The following is a 12,696-nucleotide window of genomic DNA, read 5'->3' on the forward strand; positions in this document are numbered from 1 at the left end:
GCCTTCCCACAGACTCCCCCAATTAACTTTTGAAAGTTCCTGCCTGATACCATCAAAATTGGCCTTGCCCCAATTTAGAATTTTTGGGACAGACCTATCATTCTCCATAACTATCTTAAAACTAATAGAATTATGGTCACTGGTCCCAAAGTGATCCCTCACTAACACTTCTGTCACCTGCCCTTCCTCATTTCCCAAGGGGAGGTCAAATTTTGCCCCCTCTCTATCCACATACTGAATGAGAAATTCCTCCTGAATACACTCAACAAATTTCTCTCCATCCAACCCTCTAATACTATGGCTGTCCCAGTCAATGTTGGGAAAATTAAAATCTCCGACTATTACCACCCTATTTTTCTTGGAGCTATCTGTAATCTCCTTACATATTTGTTCCTCAATTTCCCGCTGACTATTTGGGGGCCTATAGTACAACCCTATCAAAGTGATTTCCCCCTTCTTATTTCTCAGTTCTACCCATATAGACTCAGTGGGTGAACCCTCGGATATATCCCCTCTCAGTACGGCCGTGATGCTTTCCCTAATCAAAAGTGCAACTCCCCCTCCTCTCTTACCTCCTGTTCTATCTTTCCTATAGCATCTGTACCCTGGAACATTGAGCTGCCAGTCCTGTCCCTCCCTTAGCCATGTTTCAGTAATTGCTATAATATCCCAGTCCCACATACCCATCCATGCCCTGAGTTCATCTGCCTTGCCCGTCAGGCCTCTTGCATTGAAATAAATGCAGTTTAATCTGGACTTCCCTTGCTCTCTGTCTTGCTTTTGCCTGATCTGTCTGGTACTAGGATTACTGACACTGTCTTTACTAATTAATGTGCTCTCTTTAACTTCTGTGCTGTCCTCAAACTTCTCTTCTGTCTCCCTACTGCTTTGGATCCCACCCCCCTGCCAAACTAGTTTAAACCCTCCCGAGTGGCTCTGGCAAATCTCCCCGCCAGGATGTTAGTCCCCCTCTAGTTCAGATGTAACCCATCCCTCTTGAACAGATCAGCCCTTCCCCAGAAAAGATCCCAATGATCCAAAAATCTAAATCCCTGTGGCAGGTTGGTGAGCAAATTAGTAAGGTTTGGGATTGATAGGTCCTTGGCAGCATGGATTAGAAGTTAGCTAAGAGATAGGAAACAGAGGGTGGGTAGAGATGGACATTTCTCAGACTGGAGACGAGTTGAAAGTGGTGTTCCCCAGTGCTGGGACCCTTGCTTGTTCCGATTTATATAAAGGATTTGGAGATGAGTGCTGAGGGCAAAATCTCTCAATTTGCAGATGATACTAAGCCAGGGAGGATAGTGAGTTGTGATGATGATGCTGAGCGACTTCAGAGGGACATGGACAAGTTGGCCAAATGGGCAGACACCTGGCAGATGAATTCCAATGCAGCGAAATGTGCGTTAATGCATTTTGGTAGGAGAAACATTGGGAGACAATCCAGGCTCAATGGGACAACTCTGAGGGGAGTACAGGAGCAGAGGACCTCGGGGCTCAAGCGCATCATTCTCTGAAGGCCGCCAGGGAAGGTGAAACAGTTGTTAAAAAGGCTGAAAGGATCCTTGGGTTTATAAATAGAGGCATAAAGTATAAAAGCAAGAAAGTGATATGACATCTCTACAAATCATTGGTCAGACCACAGTTGGAGTATTGTGTTCAGTTCTGGGCATCTTATTTAAGGAAAGATGTTAAAGCCCCAAAGGAGATTTACTAGAATGATACCAGGAATGAGGAATTTTAGATACAAGGAAAGATTCAAGAAATTGGGCTTATTCTCCTTGGGGCAGGGAATATTGCTTTGACATTATTGAGGTGTTCATAATTATGAATAATTTTGACAGGGTAAAAAAGGATATTCTGTTTCCACTATTGGTATCATAGAATCCCTACAGTGCAGAAAGTGACCATTCAGCCCATCCGACAACAATCCCACCCGCGCTCTATCTCTGCAACCCACATATTTACCCTAGCTAGTCCCCCTGACACTAAGGGGCAATTTAGCACGGCCAATCCACCTAACCTGCACATCTTTGGAGTGTGGGAGGAAACTGGAGCACCCGGAGGAAACCCACGCAGACACGGGGAGAACGTGCAGACTCCGCAGAGACAGTGACCCAAGTCGGGAATCGAACCCGGGTCCCTGGCACTGTGAGGGTCACAATTTCAAGATGATTCGCACGAGAGCCAGGAGTGAGATGGGGAGAAACCTCTTTACTCAGAGAGTTGATGGGATTTGGAATGCGCTGCCTGGGAGAGTGGTGGAGGCGGATTCCATAGGACGGCCGGAATTCTCCAATCCCACTCACCACTGGAATTCTAGTGGGCAAGGGGTGGACCGTGTAAAGGTCCATTGAAGTCAGGCGGGAATCTCAGGCAAGCGCAGCCGGAGAATCCCGCCCGAGGTTTCAAAAGTGAGATGGATATATATTTGAAAGTGCTGAATTCAGAGGGCTACAGAGATAGGGCGGGAGAATGGGACTAGCCTGGGTCGCTCTTGGAGCCAGTGCAAACACAATGGGCCGAATGGCCTCCTTCTTTGCTGTAAAATTCTCTGATTCTAAAACCCCTGTATTGCCAAGATTCCTATGTGGACCTTGCCAGACTTGCTTTGAAAAGCCAGACCTAACTCGATCACATCGAGTACAATTCACACGACAGGAGACCCAGGACATTGTCAATGGCAGAACCCTTAGGAACATTAACATAAAGAGGGATCTGGGCGTGCAGGTCCACAGTTCCCTAAAAGTGGAAAGACAGGTGGCCAAGGTGATTAAGAAGGCACATCATAGAATCATAGAATCCTACAATGCAGAAGGAGGCCATTCGGCCCATTGAGTCTGCACCGACCACAATCCCACCCATGCCCTATCCCCGTAACCCCACATATTTACCCTAGCTAGTTCCCCTGACACTAGGGTCAATTTTGCACGGCCAATGAACCTAACTCGCACATCTTTGGAATGTGGGAGGAAACTGGAGCACCCGGAGGAAACCCACGCAGACATGGGGAGAACATGCAGACTCCACACAGACAGTCACCCAAGGCCAGAATTGAACATGCGTCCCTGGGGCTGTGAGGCAGTAGTGCTAACCATTGTGCCATGCTTACCTTCATCAGCCAGGGCATTGAGTGCAAGAGTTGGGAAATCATGTTGCAGCTATATGAAACCTTGGTTAGGCTGCATTTGGAGTATTGCGTGCAGTTCTGGTCACCACACTACCAGAAGGATGTGGACGCTTTGGAGAAAGTGCAAAGAAGGTTCACCAGGATGTTGCCTGGTGTCGAGAGTGTTGGCTATGAGGAGAGGTTGAATAAACTAGGATTGTTTTCACTGGAAAGACAGAGGCTGAGGGGAGATCTGATAGAGGTCTACAAACTTGAGAGGCACAGACAGGGTGGATAGTCAGAGGCTCTTTCCCCAGGGTGGAAGTGTCAATTACAGGGGGGCACAGGCTCAAGGTGAGAGGGAGAGTTTAAGGGGGACGTGTGGGGGAAGTTTTTCATGCAGAGAGTGGTGGGTGCCTGGAAGGCACCACATTAGCAACATTGAAGAGGTATCTGGATGGGTAGATGAACAGGGAGGGAATAGAGGGATACGGACCGAGTAAGGGCAGAGGTTTTTTATGAAGTTTAGTTGGGGCATCATGATCGGCACGGGCTTGGAAGACCGAAGGGCCTGTTCCTGTGCTGTATTTTTCTTTGTTCTTTGGATTGTATAAATGGAGTGAGGCAAAAGTGTGGGAAAGAGTGGAGGGACTATATCATAAAACACACCCTGACAACACGCAAAACTACAAGCAAGAGCAGACCAGGTGGCAAGATCACAGTCAAAACAGGAAGCGACGTCTGTAACGATATGTAAACTACTGACCCAGTTTGTTCAGTTTTAATCTCTTTTTACACTTAACAAATTCTCCGCGTAGCCAGAAACGATTCTGTCAACCTTTTCGTCATGTCGTAGAATCTCTAGTTAGATCAGCTTCGAAACTCGAGGGAATTTGAGTGAATTTTAATCCTTTAAACTCCAGTTTCGTTCTGGGGAACTTGCACTGCTCCCTCAGTATGTCCTTCCTGAGGTGTGGTGGCTACGACTCCAGAGTTAGTGAAGAGAGAAAGGGGGCAGAAATTACAGAGATCAGGGCAACGTGAACGATAACAGAGAGAGGCGATGGCCTAGTGGTATTATCGCTAGACTATTAATCCAGAAACTCAGCTAATGTTCTGGGGACCTGGGTTCGAATCCCGCCGCGGCAGATGGTGGAATTTCAATTCTCTGGAATTAAGAATCTACTGATGACTATGAAACCATTGTCGATTGTCGGAAAAACCCATCTGGTTCACTAATGTCCTTTAGGGAAGGAAATCTGCCGTCCTTACCCAGTCTGGCCTACATGTGACTCCAGAGCCACAGCAATGTGGTTGTGTCTTAACTGCCCTCAGGCAACAAATGCTGGTCAGTCCATGTATCATGAATGACTAAAAAAATCCAGAAGATGGAGATGGCAGACCCAGAATAGATCCAAGGCTTTGACTGACCAATAGGACAGCAGAACATTGAGCTGATATGTAGAAATTAGTCTCCAATGTACAGCCCTTTCAGTCTCTCTTGCAAAACCACTTAACCATCTGTTGTATCGAGTGGCAATTCAACCCCGGACCTTAACATCGACAGGGGGGGTTTTGGGGAGGGGTTCTGATCCCCGACCCTTTGGGTAAGGGGGTGGAGAACCTCAACTCGGAGGGGGTGTTAGTATGGGAATCCTAGGACTGGGGGGGTAAGCACTTCTGCTGCTCCTGGCCCCCAAGCAGTGCTGGAAAGACACTTAACTTCTCCCTGATGTTTGTAACTTCTTCAACTATTGGATCTCCTGAAACCTGACCAGCCAGGTTTAAACTTGCAAAACAGAGGCTGCCAAGCGTGACTGAAATATTTAAATTATTAATATATCGTTGTCCCTTCACTGTTGCTGGGTCAAAATCTTCCCTCTTGTAGTCACAGTATTTGTACAGATAGTCCAGTTCTGCTTCTGCTCAATGGACAGAGAAAGAACAAAGAACAGCACTGCGCAGGAACAGGCCCTTCAGCCCACCAAGCCTGTGCTGACCACGTTGTTCTATCTAGACCAATCCTCTGTATCCCTCTGTACCCCTGCCTGTTCATGTGCCTATCCAGACAAGATGTTGATATTTTAAAAATCTCAAAGCCACCCCCAGCCTCTGGGTTTAATGGAAGCAGGATTAGAGATAGCGTCTGACATGGTTTAGTAATTTAAATATTCCAGTAATGCTTGGCAGCCTCTGTTTTACAAGTTAAAATCTTGTTGGTCTAGTTTCGGCAGATCCAATGGTTGGAGGGGGGGCAGGATCAAGCTACGGGGAGAAGTTTGGTATCCACTCAGGACTGCAGCAGTAAAAGTGGGCGGGTGAGCTCGGGGGGAATTAGGAAAGGGCAATAAATGTTGCCTTGGCCAGTACCACTCACATTCCATACAATCATGGAATCCCCACAATGCAGAAGGAGCCATTCAGCCCATCGAGCCCACACTGACAACAATCCTATCCCCATAACCCCATGTATTTACCCTGCTAGTCCCCCTGACACTAAGGGGCAATTTAGCATGGCCAATCCACCTAACCTGCACATTTATGGGCGGTGGCACAGTGGTTAGCACTGCTGCCTCACAGCGCCAGGGACCCGGGTTCGATTCCCAGCTTGGGTGACTGTGTGGACATTCTCCCCCAACCCGTATCCACATGGGTTTCCTCCGGTTCCCTCCCACAGTCCAAAGATGTGCAGGTTAGGTTGATTAGCAATGCTAAATTGTTCTTTAGTGTCAGGGGAATAGCAGGGCAAATATGAGGGGTTATGGGGATAGGGCCTGGGTGGGATTGTTGTCAGTGCAGACTCGATGGGCTGAATGGCCTCCTTCTGCACTGTAGGGATTCTGTGCTTCTATGGAGTGTGGGAGGAAACTGGAGCACCCGGAGGAAACCAATTCCATGGAAAGAATTTTTTACGAACAGATCCAGACTCACTTTTAGGGGTATAATTCACTCCTCTGTTTCGAACCCAACCACACAGCCTTTGTACAGGCCAAGATACCATTCAGTCAGCTCCAGGACAGACCATTAATTCCCTCAGAAAGAAAGGCTTCCATCAGATTCACCTGGAGATTGCCAGGTAATAATATCCCTTTGACTGAATCCGTCATTTGTCAGAATTCCCGCGTTCCAAAGTCTCTCTGGGTAGTGGGATTTAATCTCTCTGGGCAGTGGGATTTAGTCTCTCTGGGCAGTGGGATTTAGTCTCTCTCGGCAGTGGGATTTAGTCTCTCTCGGCAGCGGGATTTAGTCTCTCTGGGTAGTGGGACTTAGTCTCTCTCGGTAGCGGGATTTAGTCTCTCTGGGCAGTGGGATTTAGTCGCTCTCGGTAGCGGGATTTGTCTCTCTGGGCAGTGGGATTTAGTCGCTCTCGGTAGCGGGATTTAGTCTCTGGGCAGTGGGACTTAGTCGCTCTGGGCAGTGGGATTTAGTCTCTCTGGGCAGTGGGATTTAGTCGCTCTCGGTAGCGGGATTTGTCTCTCTGGGCAGTGGGATTTAGTCGCTCTCGGTAGCGGGATTTAGTCTCTCTGGGTAGTGGGATTTAGTCTCTCTCGGTAGCGGGATTTAGTCTCTCTGGGCAGTGGGATTTAGTCGCTCTCGGTAGCGGGATTTGTCTCTCTGGGCAGTGGGATTTAGTCGCTCTCAGTAGCGGGATTTAGTCTCTCTGGGCAGTGGGATTTAGTCTCTCTGGGCAGTGGGATTTAGTCGCTCTGGGCAGTGGGATTTAGTCTCTCTGGGCAGTGGGATTTAGTCGCTCTGGGCAGTGGGATTTAGTCTCTCTGGGCAGTGGGATTTAGTCGCTCTCGGCAGTGGGATTTAGTCTCTCAGGGCAGTGGGATTTAGTCTCTCTGGGCAGTGGGATTTAGTCTCTCTCGGTAGTAGGATTTAGTCTCTCTCGGAAGCGAGATTTAGTCGCTCTGGGTAGTGGGATTTAGTCTCTCTGGGCAGTGGGATTTAGTGTCTCTGGGCAGTGGGATTTAGTCTCTCTGGGCAGTGGGATTTAGTGTCTCTGGGCAGTGGGATTTAGTCTCTCTGGGCAGTGGGATTTAGTCTCTCTGGGCAGTGGCATTTAGTCGCTCTGGGCAGTGGCATTTAGCTCTCTGGGCTGTGGGATTTAGTCTCTCTGGGCAGTGGGATTTAGTCGCTCACGGCAGTGGGATTTAGTCTCTCTGGGCAGTGGGATGTAGTCTCTCTGGGCAGTGGGATTTAGTCTCTCTGGGCAGTGGGATTTATTCTCTCTGGGCAGTGGGATTTAGTCGCTCTCGGTAGTGGGAGTTAGTCTCTCTTGGTGGTGGGATTTAGTCGCTCTGGGTAGTGGGATTTAGTCTCTCTGGGCAGTGGGATTTAGTCTCTCTGGGCAGTGGGATTTAGTCTCTCTGGGCAGTGGGATTTAGTCGCTCTGGGCAGTGGGATTTAGTCGCTCTAGGCAGTGGGATTTAGTCGCTCTGGGTAGCGGGATTTCGTCTCTCTCGGTAGCGGGATTTAGTCTCTCTCGGTAGTGGGATTTAGTCTCTCTGGGCAGTGGGATTTAGTCTCTCTGGGCAGTGGGATTTAGTCTCTCTGGGCAGTGGGATTTAGTCGCTCTGGGCAGTGGGATTTAGTCTCTCTGGGCAGTGGGATTTAGTCTCTCTGGGCAGTGGGATTTAGTCTCTCTGGGCAGTGGGATTTAGTCTCTCTGGGCAGTGGGATTTAGTCTCTCTGGGCAGTGGGATTTAGTCTCTCTGGGCAGTGGGATTTAGTCTCTCTGGGCAGTGGGATTTAGTCTCTCTTGGTAGTAGGATTTAGTCTCTCTCGGAAGCGAGATTTAGTCGCTCTGGGTAGTGGGATTTAGTCTCTCTGGGCAGTGGGATTTAGTCTCTCTGGGCAGTGGGATTTAGTCTCTCTGGGCAGTGGGATTTAGTCGCTCTGGGCAGTGGGATTTAGTCGCTCTGGGCAGTGGGATTTAGTCGCTCTGGGTAGCGGGATTTCGTCTCTCTCGGTAGCGGGATTTAGTCTCTCTCGGTAGTGGGATTTAGTCTCTCTGGGCAGTGGGATTTAGTCTCTCTGGGCAGTGGGATTTAGTCTCTCTGGGCAGTGGGATTTAGTCGCTCTGGGCAGTGGGATTTAATCTCTCTGGGCAGTGGGATTTATTCTCTCTGGGCAGTGGGATTTAGTCTCTCTGGGTAGTGGGATTTAGTCTCTCTGGGCAGTGGGATTTAGTCGCTCTCGGCAGTGGGATTTAAGTTATTAGTTGCTCGCCGACTCCTTCACCTCCTGTCGAAGGTCAGTGTTTGTTGTCCTTGTTTATCATTCTGGTCACATGCTGCTCTCTTCCACAGCTGTTCTCGATTGACAGAATAGTCTCTAGATTAAAATAACTCTTAAAGGGCCCAGGGCGAGGTGCCCTGTCTGAGTGCTGCAATGTGACTGTCAGCTGTATGTTTGCAAGAATTTACCGAGGTCCTTTTTGTGGCCCCCCCCCCCCCCCGCCCCCCCGCCCCCCCGCCGCCAAGCATACCCAGGGAATGTTCTGGAATGCAAGCCCTTTTCCAGCGATTAAAATGTTCACCAAGTGCCCTGGAATGCTGCCACTTAAAGCAACATGGAGGCAGAACCCGGCACTCGCACAGTGGCACAGTGGTTAGCACTACCACCTCACAGCGCCAGGGAACCCGGGTTCCATTCCCGGCTTGGGTCACTGTCTGTGCGGAGTCTGCACATTCTCCCCTTGTCTGCGTGGGTTTCCTCCGGGTGTTCCGGTTTCCTCCCACAGTCTGAAAGACGTGCTGGTTAGGGTGCATTGGCCATGCTAAATTCTCCCTCAGTGTACCCGAACAGGCACCGGAGTGTGGCGACTAGGGGATTGTCACAGTAACTTCATTGCAGTGTTAATGCAAGCCATCCCGTGACACTAATATAATAAACTTCTTTAAACAGCAACTGGATTAACATTCTGACAGATCATCTTAAAAACAGACTGACTAACACATGGGCGCCAAAAATAAACCCAGCCACAGAGACGGTTACAGCCTGCGAGCTTTCTGTTTGTTCAAAATGGGGAAACAGTCATTGCTTGATTGTTTGAGTTGGGGGGGGGGGGGGGGGGGGGGTGGTGGCGGGGGGTGGGAGGGGGGAGTGCTTTCGAAACAAGTTCCTCTCAGTCTCTGCTGATTCTTAAACGGCCGACTTTAACTATCATTCGCAACCGCAGTCTCTCACCAACCGCTTGCGGAATGGAGATGTGTGAAAAGCGGGCCCAGCCGACAGTCAAGCTCCGGCGGTGGGAGGGTGGTCAGGGGGGGGTGGGGGGCGGGGGCCCATACCACAAAATACACAAAGTCAAGACAGGAAGCAGCTACTCACCTGTGGCTGCTCATCCCGGTAACAGCACCTAGCGCGCGGATCCAAGTCAGTCCGGCGATAGCATCGTGTGACAACAGAGCTCCGTCACGGGGAGGGGGAGGTTGTAGGAAGTGGGAGCTGGGTGTGGTTAAAGAAAATATTCAGACACATTTCAGCTGGTTCAGTGAACCTCCCCCGCCCCGCTCCTACACACACACAGACACATGCACACAGACACATACGCACACACACAGACACATGCACACAGACACACACACACACGCAAACATAATCGCTCCGCACAAAATCCCGTCTTCCACTCACCTGTCTCCGTGGCAACAGCTGGAGCAGAAAGCTGCACCTTTAGGTGAAGATTTTATTCAAAAAGGCTTTCAGTGTCAGATTACAAAGCTGGATAAAAGCGACACAGTTTTTGTGAAGTTAATGAGAAAGGGAGGAGGAGAGAGGGCGGGGGGAGCGGAAGGCAAAGCCTTTTCTCCAGGAGAGGCGGATGCCAGGGGACGGACGGCCCTCTTTGCTGGAAGGTTTTTCCTGCGAGACCGAGCCAGGCCGGGAAAGTGACGCCGCAGGAGGTTCCGGAGTACAGTCTCGATCGGGGACCCGGACTAATTGCCTCAGGGCCGGCAGGCGGGGGAGGAGGGGAAATCAAACAGGAGGGGGCACACCCGCTGGGACAGCCTGCCCGCTGGCAAGCCTGGCATTGCCCAGCTGTCCGTGACTGTACCACCCTGAACACTCGGCAGGAAACAAACAAGAGTGAGAGCTGGAGTACAGCAGAAAGGCTCCTGCTGGTTAGACACCCTCTTTCATTGGCCCTGGGTGGCACTGTGGCCTGTGCACTGTTTGAGAGCAGATTTCCACTCCATCTGACGAAGGAGCAGCGCTCCGAAAGCTTATGGTATTTGCTACCAAATAAACCTGTTGGACTTTAACCTGGTGTTGTGAGACTTCTTACTGTGTTCACCCCAGTCCACGCCAGCATCTCCACATCATGGCACTGTGGCAACAGAGGCTACATTTCAAGCAAGTGCTTCATTGGTTGTAAGCACTTTGGCACACTGTGAGGCTGTGACAGGTGCTATATAGATGCAGGTCTTCCTAAAAACCCCGGATACTTCTTCTAAAACACACTGATGGCTTGAACCATCTCTCCACAAAGGGTTTTTTAAAGTTTATTTATTAGTCACAAGTCGGCTTATATTAACACTGCAATGAAGTTACTGTGAAAATCCCCCAGTTGCCACACTCCTGTTCGGGTTACACTGAGGGAGAATTTAGCATGGCCAATGCACCCGAACCAGCACGTCTTTCGGACTGTGGGAGGAAACCGGAGGAAACCCACGCAGACACGGGGAGAACGTGCAGATTCCGCACAGACAGTGACCCAAGCCGGGAATCGAACCCCCGTCCCTGGCGCTGTGAGGCGGCAGTGCTAACCCGCTGCACCGCCGGTTCTGATTCTTTCCACACAGTGCCACATTCCTTGGTGGAGTTTTTATTTCACGAGCTGCCTTTCTGTCATGCTGGTGTGACTCTGTGTGGTGAACCATCGTTGGTTCCCACTAGATAGTACTGAGCCAGGGTCTGGCCAGTACTACAAGTATGTATATATGTTGCTGTTGGGGTTAGGGATGGGTTGTTCTACTTGTTGCTGTTGGGGTTAGGGTTGGGCTGTTATACCTGTATTATAGTTATTATGATACATCCCAGTCGGGCTCCGCCTCCTGGGAGAGGTATAAAGGTCACTGCTCTGTCTGGGACCCCTCAGTCTGGGATCGTGTACTATACATGGTAGCTTCGTTGTAACAGTAAATAAAAGCCTTTATTTCCTGAGCATCTCAAGCCTCGTGTGTGATAACGCGCATCAATTTTATTTACTATTACAACGAAGCTACCATGTATAGTACACAATCCCAGACTGAGGGGTCCCAGACAGAGCGTGACCTTTATACCTCTCCCAGGAGGCGGAGCCCGACTGGGATGTACCATAATAACTATAATACAGGTGTAACAGCCCAACCCTAACCCCAACAGTAACATATATACATACTTGTAGTACTGGCCAGACCCTGGCTCAGTACTATCTAGTGGGAACCAACGATGGTTCACCACACTCTGAACCTGTGCAGCCCAGTCGGTGTTGAGTACAATCAGTTCCCCTGATAAATTCCTGGCCTAATGTTAACCCCACCAGTCACACAGCCAAGACCGAGCTACACTGGGCGGCCCTCTGTGATACTGGAGCAAGGTGCAATGTTGTTTGCTCACAGGACCCTGTTAGTGAATAGTGACAGCTCCTTCACATTTATCCAGCGGTAGGCGGGTGTGACATGTCATCAACTAGGACAAAGTAGTGGAAAATCTCCCACCATCTCCTTCCTGTAAAGAGAGAGAGAGAAGAGGACTCGCTTTAGGATGTAACCTGATGCTGGAAGATTGCCTAAGTGTGAATAAATTCTTCTAAATTCTTTCCTGTTCCACCAGCTTCAACTCAACCGCGAGCCTTTCACCTTTGTCAAAGTTCTTGAGGGGGTGGGGGGAGGGGGTGTGGCTCCCCCCGTTTATACCCGTCTTAAATAGAACAAAATGTATCAATGCATTAAACAGAACTGACAGTCCCGGGTGGGGCACCGTAACTAAAATAAAACGTCAAAAGGAAACTTAACCAATTAAAGCAAAGTATCATTTCCTGTGGTGATGCTGCACAGCAGCCTGGTGCCCGCCAGGCTTGGAAAGCCAGAATTGTACTGCTGACACCGGATGCCCCCCCGCTTCGGTGGCACAGCAGTTGGCACTGCTGCCTCACAGCGCCAGGGACCCAGGTTCGATTCCAGGGCTTGGGTCACTGTCTGTGCGGAGTCTGCACGTTCTCCCCGTGTCTGCGTGGGTTTCCTCCGGGTGCTCCGGTTGCCTCCCACAGTCCAAAAGATGTGCGGGTTAGGGTGGATTGGCCGTGCTAAATTGCCCCTTACTGTCAGGGGGATTAGCTAGGGTAAATGCATGGGGTTATGGGGATAGTGCCTGGGTGGGATTGTAGTCGGCACAAACTCGATGGGCCAAATGGCCTCCTTCTGCACTGTAGGGATTCTCTGGTTCTATAATGTAAGCCTACTTGTGACACTAATAAATAAACTTTAAAAAAACACTTTAGCCACGAACAATACCCCTAATTATTTTTGATTTGATTTATTATTGTCACATGGATTGGGATACAGTGAAAAGTACTGTTTCTTACGCATTATACAGAC

General features: G+C 49.7%; 1 protein-coding gene across 2 annotated transcripts in view; it reads right to left on the reverse strand.

Moving 5' to 3' along the window:
• Nucleotides 1-10,441, reverse strand: part of LOC144480568 (GRAM domain-containing protein 2A-like) — a 77,118-nt gene extending 66,677 nt beyond the window's left edge. The window contains exons 1-2 of one of the 2 annotated variants that reach the window (XM_078200161.1): nt 9,752-10,441; nt 9,449-9,565 (exon numbers count right to left, since the gene is read on the reverse strand). In XM_078200161.1, coding sequence (XP_078056287.1) covers nt 9,449-9,462 — 14 coding nt within the window. In that variant the 5' untranslated portion in view covers nt 9,463-9,565; nt 9,752-10,441. Of the gene's footprint in view, nt 1-9,448; nt 9,580-9,751 lie in introns of those variants that run through there. The other variant, XM_078200162.1, reaches the window with a different exon arrangement.
• Between the last annotated feature and the right edge of the window lie 2,255 nt (nt 10,442-12,696).

This window comes from Mustelus asterias, chromosome 29 (assembly GCF_964213995.1).
Source record: "Mustelus asterias chromosome 29, sMusAst1.hap1.1, whole genome shotgun sequence".
Taxonomy (NCBI): Eukaryota; Metazoa; Chordata; class Chondrichthyes; order Carcharhiniformes; family Triakidae; genus Mustelus; species Mustelus asterias.